The sequence below is a fragment of the Colias croceus genome, chromosome Z, assembly GCF_905220415.1.
Source record: "Colias croceus chromosome Z, ilColCroc2.1".
Lineage (NCBI taxonomy): Eukaryota > Metazoa > Arthropoda > Insecta > Lepidoptera > Pieridae > Colias > Colias croceus.
The window spans coordinates 5887999-5903501 of record NC_059568.1 but is presented as its reverse complement, the minus strand read 5'-3'; the positions used below and the strand labels follow the sequence as shown (position 1 = coordinate 5903501).

Here is a 15503-nt window from a genome sequence, read left to right as displayed (position 1 = left end):
TGCTTCTATATAAATTTAATATAGAGTTATACCTAAAATGATAAATCACACAAATTGTTGCGGCCAGAGCTTTTTCACCGAAATCAATGTTGCAGCAAATACCACATGGTTTACGCGAATTTTTGCTAATATACATACCATAGTTTTATTTATTTAATATCATAGATTTTTGTTGGTGTATGCTTTGAACGTTTCAAAATATGCGGCACCGGATGAAAAATACCGTGGATAGTTGTTCTTTTTTTTGAAGTTGATATTAAAAAAATGCCTTGTATGTTTAGCGATACCAAACAACTGGCCATTCGGAATTGTATATTATAACAAGCACTGCCGCGCGGTTTCACTCGCGGACGAACTCGCGGGTAAAATCATGTCATTTCTACAGATCACGTGATTGTGATATTTTATAACAGTAAATTTCATACAAATCCGTTTCATTCATCGATCCAACAGTTTAGTATGATATTCTATGAAAAACTACATGGAAATTGTATGCCCACCATATATAAGGGTTCATACGCACTATGCAGGATGCGGTTGCGAATGCGGCCAGCCAGACGGCTACCCGCAATGCGGCTACCCGCATAGTGCGGTTGAAGAACCGTTGCGATTTGCGGTCATGTCGATCCATTTCAAAGATGGGAATGGAAGAAGTTGCAGCAATTTACTACATTTACACACGTTACGTATAGAAGAAAAGCAAAGAAAGAAGTACTGGGTGCATCCTTATTTGCAAACACGAGATGAGAGCAAGCATTTTGCAACCACGTGCACACACTCACTCAATGGCGGGCAGCCGCAGACTGAACCGCACAGTGCGTATAGCAACCGTCCGGCTGGCCGTCTCTCGGGCCGCAGCTCTCCGAGCAACCGGGGCGGTCTGCGGGTAGCCGCATCGCAGTGCGCATAGAAATGAATATTACGTACATAATTGTGCTTGCGGTCAGCCGGACGGCTACCCGCAACGCGGCTACCCGCATAGTGCGTATGAACCCTTAGAGTAATTATGTTCATTGGTCATTTCTAGTAATAGTGTTATTTGTTTAATGTTTGTCACAAAATGTTTATATAACCATTTCGAGAAATATAATTTACGTATGGTAAATTATTTTGATTTTCACATTCCACAATATCAACTTTCCATGTTGAAAAAAAGAGTAAGTAAAATAAAATAGTAGTAGAGTTGAAAGTTTAACGAAGTTGTGTCTGATATATTTTTATTATTAAAATGGTCGGAATATTTCCTAATTATTATTATACCTAATGGCTAAGTATATGAATTAAACGTTACATTGAGCTGCATAGATAGTACCTAAATGGGAATAGTATACCTACAAGAACTCGTTAAAACTTCACCAATATCGTTAAAACTTATTCATGGTAAACATTTGTTTAGCATCAAATAAAATTAATCACATGTTCAGAAGTTGCTACCAACACTGCATGTTCAAAAGTTGATAACATATTAAAAATTCTCACCAGAAAAGCGTCATTTAAACCTTCCAGTATAAAAAATAAAAGAAAAAAAGATAAAGATAAGGTATCTCAACAGAAGTTGGTTGGGCCAGCCATCCTCAAGCCTCGGGTACGGCGGCGGGTGTCCCCCGCACTCGAACATTCAACACCAGCCGTCACCATTCGGCTCCTACATTACACAGCAGTTGCAGGAACAGGTAAGTTTTTTATTGTAAACTATAGCTGTGTTTAACACAATCGGGAAAAAATAATAAGCTTTCTGGTAAAATATTTTTTTTGAAGAGTAGTTTTTAAATTCAATTGTTACAGTGAAAATACGATGTCTCCCTAAAACTAAAAGATAAATATTTTGGTCTTCTCTCCTAAAAGCTTGTCATTCTTTGTCCACTTTCTATTAGAGTTCTAAAATAGATTAATATTTTCATTCTTTTTCCTTAATGTATTTATCAAATAATCATTTTATCAGATTTCAATCCACCGAGCGGTAAACTTGTTTTTCCTGTTTCCCGCTAATGCTAACTATAATTACAACAGACTAATTACGAGCTTCATATATTTTATAACAGCTAGTTGGATTCAGCAACTTTGGTATGCGGGTAAAAGTATTCAGCCAATTTGTTACTCCGTGGTCCGTGGATACTTGAAATATGTATCCCCGTACTAATTACCAAAGTTAACTATCTCCTTGGTACAGTGGTTAAAGCGTGAGCATAGAACCGAGGGGACCAAAAATCGATTTTCGGTGCGGACGGAGAAGAAAGTATTGCTCTAGCAGGACACTGAAGGCATAATATTATGTAAATAACGAAAATCGATCGACGAAACAGATGTTTATTGCATCTGATGCATACTTCTCCCACGCGTTCACGGGACCTCGTTATAATTACTAAATGTAATTAAGATTCAATTCTCTAAGTCTTTTACGTGTAAACTTAGCGTGTAAGAGGGAAAAATAAGTTTATAATATATTCTCAAATCTTTAATATTATTTATATCTAATACTAGCTGCTCCGCGCGGTTTCACCCCCGTGGCTCCACTCCTGCTGCCCGTAGCGTGATGAAATATAGCCTATAACCTTCCTCGATAAATGGGCTATCTAACACCTAAAGAATTTTTTAAATTGGACCAGTAGTTCCCGAGATTAGTGCGTTCAAACAAACAAACAAACAAACAAACTCTTCAGCTTTATAATATTAGTATAGATTAATGGGACCTTTGATTTAAAAAATTAAATACGGTAACTTCCCAATAAATTAAACAATACGATTAAATTAATATGTTATTACTAAAATTGTAAAACTTAATAATCACTAGCTTTCTAAAATAATAACATCACCTTGTAAATTCTTAGAATTAATTATTATCAAGAATAGTATAAAATAACTAATTAATATGAAACAGCGAAATGAAAATACCTTTATTTTATTTTTCTGCAAAACAAATACCTTTTACTCGAGTGTAAATAACTTTTTACTTCAATATTCTCAGTAAAAACTAAAATAGCAGTAATCAAGTTAAAGGGGGAAATTGGAAATTTTCATAGAAGACCCTTTTCCTGTAAATTTCGATTCCTCATAAATCGTGTTACAATAAATATATCAGTTGCGTGAACTAGCTTCGTTAAGATCATTAAATAGGTACTTATGACATGAAATAAAAATTAAATTTCACTAAAAAGTAAATTAGTAGTATCTATTAATTTGCAAAGTTGCAGTTTTACATCATGTCAATTTTTTTCACAGAAGCGATATATTAGCACAATTAATCGAAATAAAATAAACTAAGGAATGAAATAATTTTTATTCAAAATTTAAACATACCATTAAAAAGCACGGTACTATTTTCAATTCTCATAAACACATACCGATTCGAACGTTAAATCTTGGTCAGATGAAATTGATTTATCCATCGCACAGTGGGCGTAAGTCCATGAACACCGGTGACAAAGTTAATCACGATGATGTTCATTAGACACGCTTGATGCCTTTATTGAATTCTATACTTTATCGAAATAAAAGGTACGTCAGATCTATCCATTTTCAGTTTCATTATCGCGTGATTTGCGGTGCTCTCAACTTATTATACTTACGTATTCAATTGAATTTTATAACGTTGATGATTTATTAACCCAAAAGATAATCGCGTGAGCTTTTATAGAGGATATCATTTGACGTTCAATATTGGAAAAAGCTCATCCATGCATAATTGGATATGACGTGTCATGATGCTGGACTACTTCATACTTGTCGTAAACTAGGTATTAGTATCTACCTAGGTGTTAATCGTCACGCCACCTCACTTAATACAAATTCGTAATCCCTTGTTCCCACGATTACACTGTTCATACACTTATTATGTTAAGGTTTATTTACGTATGTTAATTCCATTGAACTACCAATTATTACGCATTAAATCACGTATAAAATTGCGATCATACATCATTAAAAAGTGCATCAGTGAATCTCTTTGGATATGACCAATAATAATTTTCTGGGACGCTGCGATCGTCGGTTTTTGATAATCAAGCGTATCAATTACAAATGGGTTAACGTCGAGCGACGAACGTTAGTTTTGTTATTGTTAAAACCGCTCGTATTATCAAGCATGCAGCATCGTGCAAAAATCGCTGACTGTGTATAGGTTATTTGTATCATTCCAGACACGCTGATGTAAGGTCTACGTGTAAGCGGACACTTAATAACCTTAATTGCGTTTGGTCAACGTCGGATTTACTTTGCATGCAAAATACTTCCGCATTATTCTGTGTAAACAATTATCTTATCAAAATACATTACGCGTTGAGAGCTGATATAAAAAGCGTATTGATGAAAAATGTTTATATTTCAAGGCAGGAACGAGGTACAATAAGCTTTTATACATATATCAAAAATCTCGTTTTACATGTACCTATCAATGAGTAAAGCCTGTGATAAATTTAAAGAGCGGCGTTGTTGTGAAATACAATTGTGATGCGGGGAATATTCTTCTCCCCGTAAGTTCTGTTAAATTAAAAATATCATCTTATAATAAAATTAAAAGCATATAATATTCGGATAGGATCTGTGTATCGTAATAATATTATTCAGTGATAATGCTAGTGGGTAATTTCGAAGCCTTCAGAATAAAGTAGTCATTGTTTTTTTTTTTAATGTAAAGAATTTTTACTTTAAAGTTATGATGAGATATACCAATTAATTATTGAAGATATCGTATTGAGCGTACAAATATTTTTAAATAAATTTAATTATTAATCCCGTACTCTTCGTGTCAAAGTGACGACGGAAATAAGCCTTTGATGACTGGCATCTGGCATACTATTTGAGAGTGTGAAAATAATAAATAATTCATTGTTTTTTATAGGATTTGCATCCAAAGAATATTCCTTTTAATATTTTCATTCAAAATTATTATCACTAATAAGCACATTAATTTTGAGAAATTGGTAAAATATTCAGCATTTCTTATCTCAATATATATGAACAAAAACTAACATTTTTTAGCTTACTTTTATAATAATCAAATCTCCCAGTAGCGATTTTCTTTCGACAAAATTTGGATACAATACATCGTAAGGTTCAGGTTAATACTACATAATTATTAGGAATTGGGAAAAAAATTGTGTTTATAATGTCTAGCTTTAACCCTTATTCAAACGCGAGCCTGTGGAGGAGTTAACAATAAGACAAGTGATAACTGCGTTAAAAACAACCGACTTCAAACTTGCACTTGCAAAATTTACAAATACCTACAGACAAAAATGCTCATAAAATAAAAACTACTGGGCCTATTCGAATAAAATTTTTATGGGACCAATTCGACACCATCCCGCATCGAAAAAAAAAAATATACCGGCCGAATTGATAACCTCCTCCTTTTTTTTGAAGTCGGTTAAAAAAGTAAGACACGTTCCTGGGTAATTTTGGGTCGTAGATTTCAAAAATACACCAAAAAGAGGGGTTAGTGGGGGGGAAGTAACCTTTTTTTTGGGAAGTATATATCCCGTCATCTGTTCTCTCTTGAGGTTGGAAAGGTGGGAACCTTGTGGGAACTATAGCACCAAGTGTCCATGTATGACACCAATATTTTAAAACACTAGCTAGTTGCCCTGACTCCACTTGTGAATTAAATTTTATCGTAAAAAATTATATAGATCATATTTTTTAATAAAGCAGGTGAAAGTACTCATCAATGCAAGTTTCTTTTACTAAGGGAAGAATTTGGGAATTGAAAAATGTATGAATTAAACATGGCATTTTTCTAAAACAAAATAAAAGCAATAGGTAAATACTAATGTATCGAGTTAAGATGTCTAATTATCTAATCAGGAAATAACCAATAATAATAAATAAGTTGCTTATACCAACTAAAAAAGATTTTTTAGACACACGGATTTTATCGTGTGTGCAGTTTTATTCGTCACTGAACACTGGGATGATATCTTCCCACTTATAAACTTAATTTCAATCGACTCTACCAAAGTATAAACGAAAAATTCTGGGCATATTTTACGTTTCACGCAACCGTAATATAGTCTAGTTTACAAAGCTAAAATCTACTCTACATCTACTTATCTAATTTTTTTTCAGCACTACACAAAAATCTAAAAAATAACGGTAGTTTTCGGCGGCAAAATCACGTCAACTGACTTTAACGTGTGTTTACCATGACATGTAATAATTCTCTGAAAAGTGTTTCCATGAAAAAAAGTTCTCTGAAATGTTAAGATTGCGTAGAAAAATATTACACTGCATTTGGTTTAAGCATATAAAAATAAAACACGATTTACTTCAATCTGAAACGTGGGAAGTATAGCTCCCAGAGTTTTAATAAGGGTATTATTATCTAGGCATATTATGCAATAGGTATACACAAACATTTGTCTTGTCAATGTAATGTAATCATGTAATGCGTATGATCCAATTTTTATGACGTTTTTATAATGTAAACTATGTAAACGTTAACTGAAAACTTGATACGGGCGGCCTAATGACGCATTAGCATTCGATTGGAAGGATATGAAACATTGTAAACGTTGCAGAAGACAGATTGAATTCTGAATCTGCCTATTTGCCTTTTTCATTATCAGTCAGCAGAAAATATAAATGTAGGTTGTAAAACAGCAAGTTATGCTCTAAAGGAGTTTAATGGCGTGCTAGTAGTGTTTCATTACAGATTAAAATTTTAGTACCGTATCAATAACCGATAAAAGTGCTTACTTGCAAATTGATGTATTTGCTATCGAACTCGATTTCTCTATGCATGTAGTTTAGACGATTACAAACGTAAAAATTCCTGTTCTATAAATATTCAGAATTTCCAATTTTACAATTCCAGAATTTACAAGTCCTGACGGTTTGTATTTTTTGGGGTTTTCCAGAATTGTTATGGTGTAAACCTGAAGTTGTTCTAGTCATTTCCTAAAATCACAAGATACACCAACCGAACGTTCAACAAGTTGGAATCCTGAAACTAAACTGTAAACTACATTAATTATAAACGAGTTCTAAAAAGTATAAAATTGATTTTTTAAGGTATAAGGTATTTTATGAGGTAAATTCAACCAGATAACTGATTTTTTTGTTAAAAATTTGTTCCAAGGGATTAAAAAGCACTTTTTGAATAGATAGAGATACTCCAATTTTTTGGTCTTTCGAATATTCGAGTGTATAGAGACTATATGTGCTAAATGAGTATATGTGCTAAATATTTTTTTTATTATTCCAGCTGAGCCCACTGCAGCCCATCCCGATATCAATGAACACACCGTATTCGATGGGATTTCCAAATTTTGGTAAGTAATCATATATATTCCGATTCATTGTATTCTTAATTGCCTTAAACTTATTTATTTATAAGAGAAAGCACGAAAATCATAATAAATAGTCCTACTTTGTAGTTTATAGTGAATAAAAGAAATCAAGCAGTGAGATTTAAGGCCTGAATCGGGTAGGGTTCCCTTTTAATACCGTAAATTAACTCTAGTTATAACCGTTTTTCTTCTTAGATTCTTAATGTACATATCTAAAAAAAATGTATATTAAAGTTTCGAATATGATAAAGAGCATGGTTGATTTAATTTGTTTATTTTACAATCAGGTTTTTTGGAAAAAAAAAATCATGAACTGAGGTCGATTTTTGGACTTTAAACCAAAACGCTAAGTCAATATAACGTCAATTATTGTAGTGTTTTTACAGTGTGTTTATGAAATTGAAACACAGGGCATGGTTGTTTTAAATTTTGAATCAATATCCAAATATCTTTTTAAATAATTTTTATACGTACTTTTACTACGGTAGATTTGCACCGGTCCCCCGATCCCGCTTTGTAAATCGTCTCCAAGGTCGCTAGCCCCTATTAACGCCTTAAAAGGAAAAGGAATATCTCAGACGTTCATTGTTTTAGTTGCAACTAAATCCAGTTTATTAAATTTATTAGAGATGGAATGCAACGTGTGGTTGACCTATATCCCTAGAAAAAGAAATACGTTGTTCAACTACAACATTGTCGGTAATATTGTGGTAATATGAACTTGTCGTCTTGGAAACAAAGCGGCATTGCAATTTCCCCACATCAGCTACACAATTCAATTGAGCTATTGAAGTAGAGATGAATAATAGTAAGTTACAATGGAAACTAAAAGCTGACAAGTCTTAAGATCTTTCTCGTTTATTTCATAAGAACTGGAAGTCGTGTCAAGTGTTACTTCTTTAAAAAATGAAAACATTTCTATTGAGTTAATTTTTTTTTGTTAACTTATACCTGTTTATATTAGAAGCGTAGTTTAGGTACTACCTAATTTATAAATTCTCAATTAATCTTAATACATTTTTTTTCCTTTAAATAAGTAAGTTTTTACAAGGTAATGCAGATTCGATAAAATGACGGTTACTATGTATAAGCGGATTAAATTAAATACTTTATTAATAAGATTCTTCTGTAGTCTCGGATTTTCACTCCATAAACGATAAATGAGGGAAGCTTTTATCCTTAACCTTACTTTTTTAAACTGCCCTCTCTCGATACTTTAAAAAGATTAACAAAGTTTTGTGTTCTTTTTATAACCCCATTAAAATCAAAGCATCTAAAGAAGGAAATATTTTTATTATCCAAACGGGCATTGTGAACAAATTTGCAAATCATAACATTCATCGTGATAGGATAATACAATTATGTATTAGTTTATGAAAAACCCGCAGATCCCGTTCCCATGGTATTTTCGGGATAAAACCTATCCTTTGTGTTAATCCAAGTTACCCTGTATATGTGTGCTAAATTGCATTGTAATCGACTGAGTGGTATTTGCGTAAAAGAGTAACAAACATACATACACATACATCCATCCTCACAAACTTTCGCATTTATAATATATATTATTAGTAGAATTGTTAAAATACTATTGTTAAATTTCACTCTTAACGTCGTTTTATTGTTAAGAAAAAGCTGTTAAATAGTATAGGTAGGTAAGTAAGTTAGTATTCGTTTTGTTAAAAATTGTAAGTACAAATAAATCGCGGACAATACATAGGTACCTTATATTGAAAATAAAAAAAATAGTTAAATGGATTTTTTTTCTATTAGATAAAGTATACAAGTGATAACTGCGTTAAAAACAACCGACTTCAAACTTGCACTTGCAAAATTTACAAATACCTACAGACAAAAATGCTCATAAAATAAAAACTACTGGGCCTATCCGAATAAAATTTTTATGGGACCAATTCGACACCATCCCGCATCGAACAAATAAAGAATCACGTAAATCGGTTCAGAAACCTCGGAGTAATCGGTGTACATACATAAAAAAAAAAAAAAAAAAATATACCGGCCGAATTGATAACCTCCTCCTTTTTTTTGAAGTCGGTTAAAAAGTAGGTAATTTACAAATATTTTTGCTAAAAGTTACTTCTACATACATCCAGGTATCATAAACTAAATATTTAATAAAAAAAATTGCAAAAAATGAACAAAAAATGTGAAATATTTCAGATTCGCCGCCAAACCCGGCCCCGTCTTATTCAACTGACGGTCACTCGGTGTCGCACCACGATATCGCTGAAGCTTCTCACTATTGGGCAACAGGTAATTGTTTTTAGTTTTATTTGGGTTTTATTGTTTTACTAGTAATCAAAATTTGGTCATAACTATAAACAAATGAGATGATTGTACTGTCAAAAGCATGGTAGAGGTGTTATTTTTATTAAATAACTTTTGCCAGAGCTTTACCTCGCGTAAAATTTGCGGTAATACTGTTCCAATTTCCTGTTTAAGAACACAGAAGAGAACTTAATTTGCTATATCATCGTTTGTATCATATAGCACAAATTTCCATCATCTATCAAGGCGTATATTGCGTTGGTAACACTTAGTCTGCGTATCTACCAATTTTTAGCTTCCAACATTTAAAACTGCGAAAAGTCACGTGAAAAGTCGCAAGACAAACTATAAGAAACGATTTAAAAACGCAAGCATTTTGCACCTATGCTCTACATTAATTTTGGATGTGCCAAATTTTACGTTCTTCTTTCTTTTTGGTAGAGGAGAATCATATCATATTATTCTAATTAATTATGTCTAAATATTTATAAAAAAAGTTCAAAATTTTTGCTACTTATGAAGTTCTTAGAAATTTCATGCTGCACACTAACGCCACAATAGTTGGCCTATGAGTATGTATGTAATGAAGTGGAAAAAAAAGCCATATTAAATCAGAAGCAATTGTCGACTCTAAATCTATATTATTTCCATCATTGCATAAGCATTTGGGTATTTTTAAACAATCTTTAAAGGCTCTTCTTCCGCTTGTAAGCTCCAGACTCATTACCTACTTCATCACTATATTTTATTTCTTGAAAAAAATATTTTAAAGCTTTCGAAGTCGAACAAAAAACTCTTTTTTCTTTCCACTATAGTATTAGTAAGATGTTACTTATTTTAATACTAATAATACATTTAAAAACTCTGATCTTATGAATTTCTGAAAACTCAAAATGTATTCACAATTCTACCAAATAAGCTTCTCTTATCAGCGCCATCTAGTAGAACTTTCTTTGACGAAAGGAAAACATTTTGAAACCGTGCGCAGTTCATAGCTTTTCCGAAGTATGACTCTGATGACAAATTTTTTCATAGGACTAAACCTTGGACTAAACAAAATACAAAATAACGAATATCGAATTTTGAACTATTGATATTAAACGGAGGAAACATTTTCAGTGTTATAAAAAACAGGACATAATTATATTATAAAGATTGAAATAATTATAACTTAACTATTCAGAAAAAGACACCTCTTAATCCCGAAAAGATTGTAAAAGTAGAACATTAAAATCTATAAATAATTAAAATTAATATAATTATATAATGAATCTTCATTTTGTGTTAGTTCAAAGTGTTTTTTTTTTTATATTATATTATCATCTGAAAAAAAAAACACTTTTTGATAATCTGTCATCATCCAAATTACAGGACACTGAATAAATCCTACTAATAAATTCAAAAGTTTGTGAAGATTATATTTGCTTCTTCTATTTCAAAGATTTGTATTAAAATTTACACTAACAGGCCATCAGAATAACACATGAGCCAAACAACACTTTACCCGTTAGTAATATAATGAAAAAACAATTTCAGATTCAAACGCGAGCCATTCACGAACATACGAGCACAGCAGTGTGCGACCCGCCTCACACGATGAAGGCATTGATGTGGCAGAGTCTGCTGCTCGCTACCTGTTCTGGTCTGATGGTGAGTGGGGAATATTTAAAGATAGGAGCTATTGTGTCATTACAAAAGTTATTGCATAGCTTCTATCGCGGGCCTTGAGCGCGGGGACCGAATCGAGAAATTCCGTAACGAAAAAACCTCACGCTCCCCACTCCGACGGGCGGAGGTGTGGCTTGAAGGCATAACATGCAATGGCCTTACCGCAGCAGTCGCCGAGTGCCACACATCTTTTTTTATTTTTAAAAGACGACAGCTCACTATTTGCTCATGTCTGATGGAAAGTAGGGAATAAAAGACCGCTCTAAAAGAAGTCGGCTCACTATTTGCTCTGGTCATCAGACCATCAGGTGAGTGGGATATATTTAAAGATATAAGCCATTTTGTAGATCCAAATGCTTTTCTTAAGAAGTCCGCTCGCTACTTGCTCTGGTCTGATTGTGAGTGGGGAATGTCTGGTCTTTTAAAACCTGCAAAAAAAGCCACAAAGCTTGTTGTTTGAGCTGGAGTGATGATGAGGCAAATATTTAAAGATAGAAGAGAAGCAACTATTGTGTAGGTACAAATTTCTGTCTAATCTAGTTCTAAAAAAACTGTTGCTCGCTATTTGCTCTGGTCAGGTGAAGTGTGGAATATAATATAGTAATATATAAGAATCAAAATAGGATTCAAAATACTGATGTTCCCATACGGGCCAGTGGTCTAAAGCTATAAGACCTCTAGTTGAATAAATAGTTGAGTTTGACTTCTTAGCTAGACTCCACGGAAATTCAATATGAAACTTACGGACAAGCAGTTCAGCTACATACTTTATTTCCGAATCCAGAACCACTTGGTTGTACGCTTCACGCTTTAGTCACTTTAACAAGGAGTTTAAACCAGATTCCGTTGCTCGTTCTGTGCTCTGGTCTAATGGTAAGTAGTTATATAATTAATTTAGTGGGTACTTGCTTGGTGGTATCAGGATTGAAACTTGTGCTTTAGCGAGAACCAAACTGGGCTGAGTGACAATCAAAAAATTATCTAGTCATTAAGAGGGGTTAGGCGGCTAGTGAAAATTCAGCTATTCACGTCTTAGGTGAGGGGTGAGTGGGTCCGCGTTTAGTATAGAATCAACATGCTCGAAACTAAAAATCGTAAGAGCCATTCACATTTTTATCAAAAAGTGAATAAAAATATTTAGTATTTTCTAAATCTAAAACAGGCACAAAGTCGAGAAAATACCTTGTGACTTTATACGAATTATTATCGTAAAATGCGGTTGTAATGAGCATTTATATGATATTTTAGAGGTAACTTTAGGATTTTTTTTATCGAGCAAAATTTTCCAATCATGTTTTGGAAACAGTCATCGCATCACACATACGTTCTGTAATACATATTAGAAAGTTCAGTGCAAAAAAACTTCAATATTTTCAATTATAGCTCATATAATAGAAAACAGTCCATTTTGCCGTTTTCACCTACCAAGGGTCGTTAAAAATATGTTTTAAAGAGAAGTAAAGTGGCCTAAAACTAATTACTAGTTTGCTTTGAACTGCGACTATGCACGAACAAATTTGTATCTTCATTAGGTAAATCTTCAAAACAGATAGAGACGATAGGCCCAACAACTAAATTATTTATAGAATGACACTCAGGCCGTTTTTGCACTCGCGGCCTCAATTGATTATTAGCTTCAACTAGTGTATTCACTTGTGGTAATATAGCATAAAAATATGCTTTTTTTAGACCATAATTTCTGTCTGAACTGAATTTTATACCGATCAGATTTTTACATAACATACAAAAATACTGGTGGTTTGGGACTTATAGCTTGATTAAAAAGTGTTCAGACAATGCCTAGTCTATAATCGAGCAAATAATTAAGTTCTCAAATGAAATACATAGTATCCAACAATTGGAAAAGCAAAATATCATAGAAACTGGCATAATCAGGAAACAAAAAAATAGACTTGTGACATCTGCGATCCACACTTGTCGAGCGTGGTGGATTATGAAATAATATAACATCATAGGAGGCCTGCCCCCCTAGCCAAGTGGCTTTCTGTTAGCGTAGCGTTCAATAGAATAGACTACGAATGTATGAGATTGACGTAAGCTGTAGATACGTTTATCTATAGCTTACGTCAATCTCATACAGAAATCCACTTGGCTAGGGGGGCTGGGTCCTTACTTATAGTGGAAATAAAACTGATATTGATAACATTCATATCCCGCTCTTTAAAATTTCATGCAAATGGTTATCAAATTAAACTGAAATATTACATAGACCATATCACTCACATCACATACATAGGAAATGTAAGTGCTCAAAGAAGTCCTTAGTTCTAGTCCAGACCAAATAGTTTATATCTAAAAGAATAGAATCAGAAATAATCTAGATAATAAATTTTCCCAGCGCCAATTTTCACATCCAAATCCAATAAGCAATTTTATGTGAAAGAAAAGTATTCTAAAACATTAATTAACTTAAACCTACATTTGTACCCGCAAACTTAATTTATTAGTTAATTCAATTAGTAGCACAGAGATTCGTAGGATAAAAAAGGAAGGAAATTTTCAGTACTGTTTAGCGTTTGCTTTTCCGACCGTCGTAGAGATGGCGCATTTTTAAAGTATAAACAGTAAATATCCATACTTATATTATAAATGCGAAAGAATCTCTGTCTGTTACTCAATCACGCCTAAACTACTGAACCAATTTTCATGAAATTTAGTATGGAGATATTTTGATACCCGAGAATAGGCTACTTTTTCCCGGGAAAATGACGCAATACCGGAAATCTCACGGGAACGGAAACTATGCGGGTTTTTCTTTGACTTCGCGGGCGAAGCCGCGGGCGGAAACCATAATAATAAGTTTTTTCCAGTTTAAAAAAAAAACAAGGCTCTACAAAAACATTCGCTCTTTTTTGAAGTGAAACTTCTTTATCGGGGTTGGAAAAAAATTTACTGTAACATTTTTTCGTTACGCGTGACATTTTTCCGTTACGCGCCATCTTTTTCTTATCCCTACCACGCGTCATTCGACGTATTTCTGTAAAATTGCATGTAGTAAATATTTTTTTTTTAATAAGGTCATAAAGAAGTTTCACTCCTTACGTGTGTACACTAGTACACGCACACATTTTTTTTTTGTTATTTGAACACTATTTTTTCTTATATCTTTTGTTTTATATTTTAAATAATAATATTAAAGGCGTGGTCATAATATTATGTAAGTCTCTACCACATCTCTACATATCTTCTTCGTTAGCGCAACTGGACATTACTATGTTCTGAAACCGTATTAAACACGGTCTGGTTAAATTCCTTACAAGTCTTTAATATTGGCGAAACTGATGTAAAATGTAAAACAGAATTTTCTGTACAAAATTATTAGATAAACTTTCCATGGAGACATTAAGAAGCTTAGAGAGATATTGTTTTACTGTGTTATTGTCCAGGTTCCATTTTATGTATATTATTCACGCATTTGAGCACAACGTCCAGTATACATATTTATTATGAACTTAGTTTATTATGTTTAATAATTATAAATTTATGTTTTAAGTATGTTTATTGTGTTTATTTGTTATACATTTATGTTTAAGTCTTTAAGAGCTTCGTCAATCTCCTTTTTGTGTACGAGAGTAAGTAGCTGTTCTTACAAAAAAAAATATGTATGTTGTTTTGATACACAAATATTATAGTTGTAAAACTTTTTAACTTACACTTTAAGTCTCCTTTATACCAATAGTCTTTGTTACGAACCTCTCAGAAAGTTCAAAGTTAATATTTTGCAGGCGCAAAGTTTTGATGGACTGATTTACACTTAAGGAGGTTACGTCATGCAACTAATTTCACTGTTTACTGTTTCTTTATAGTTTGCATTAAAATGTTAAGCCATTAGCATATGAACATTGAGGAGACATGAATTCGTTGATGTGTTTCTATGTAGAGTTACTATTCACTTCACAGTGCAATCATTTCTTTGCCAAATTTGATAAAAGTTGTTCAAAATTTTAAAGCGATAATTTATGGATAACTATTATTAGGATATTTTGTAAATTTGTCTCCATTTCTCTGTATAGGCTACGTGCTTCTGGACCTCGCTAGACCGATACGTTTATCATGCCTCCGTTCGGTTGGCTAGAATATTATTTATTAATTTACCCTTCCAGATATGAATCATATGTGTTGGAATATTCAACAAGGCAAATAGGTCGAACCACAATTATACATAATATAGGAACGAACTAAACCGCTAGTTTCAAATTTAGCTCAATATATTAATTATCTATAATCTATAAGATTATGCAT

At 32.9% G+C, this 15503-nt stretch overlaps 1 protein-coding gene across 1 annotated transcript in view; it reads left to right on the top strand.

The window, feature by feature from the left end:
* Positions 1-15503, top strand: part of LOC123705324 (forkhead box protein L2-like) — a 60559-nt gene that overhangs the window by 41640 nt on the left and 3416 nt on the right. The window contains exons 7-10 of the mRNA XM_045654065.1: positions 1553-1673; positions 7202-7268; positions 9465-9557; positions 11109-11222. Coding sequence (XP_045510021.1) covers positions 1553-1673; positions 7202-7268; positions 9465-9557; positions 11109-11222 — 395 coding nt within the window. The remainder of the gene's footprint in view (positions 1-1552; positions 1674-7201; positions 7269-9464; positions 9558-11108; positions 11223-15503) is intronic.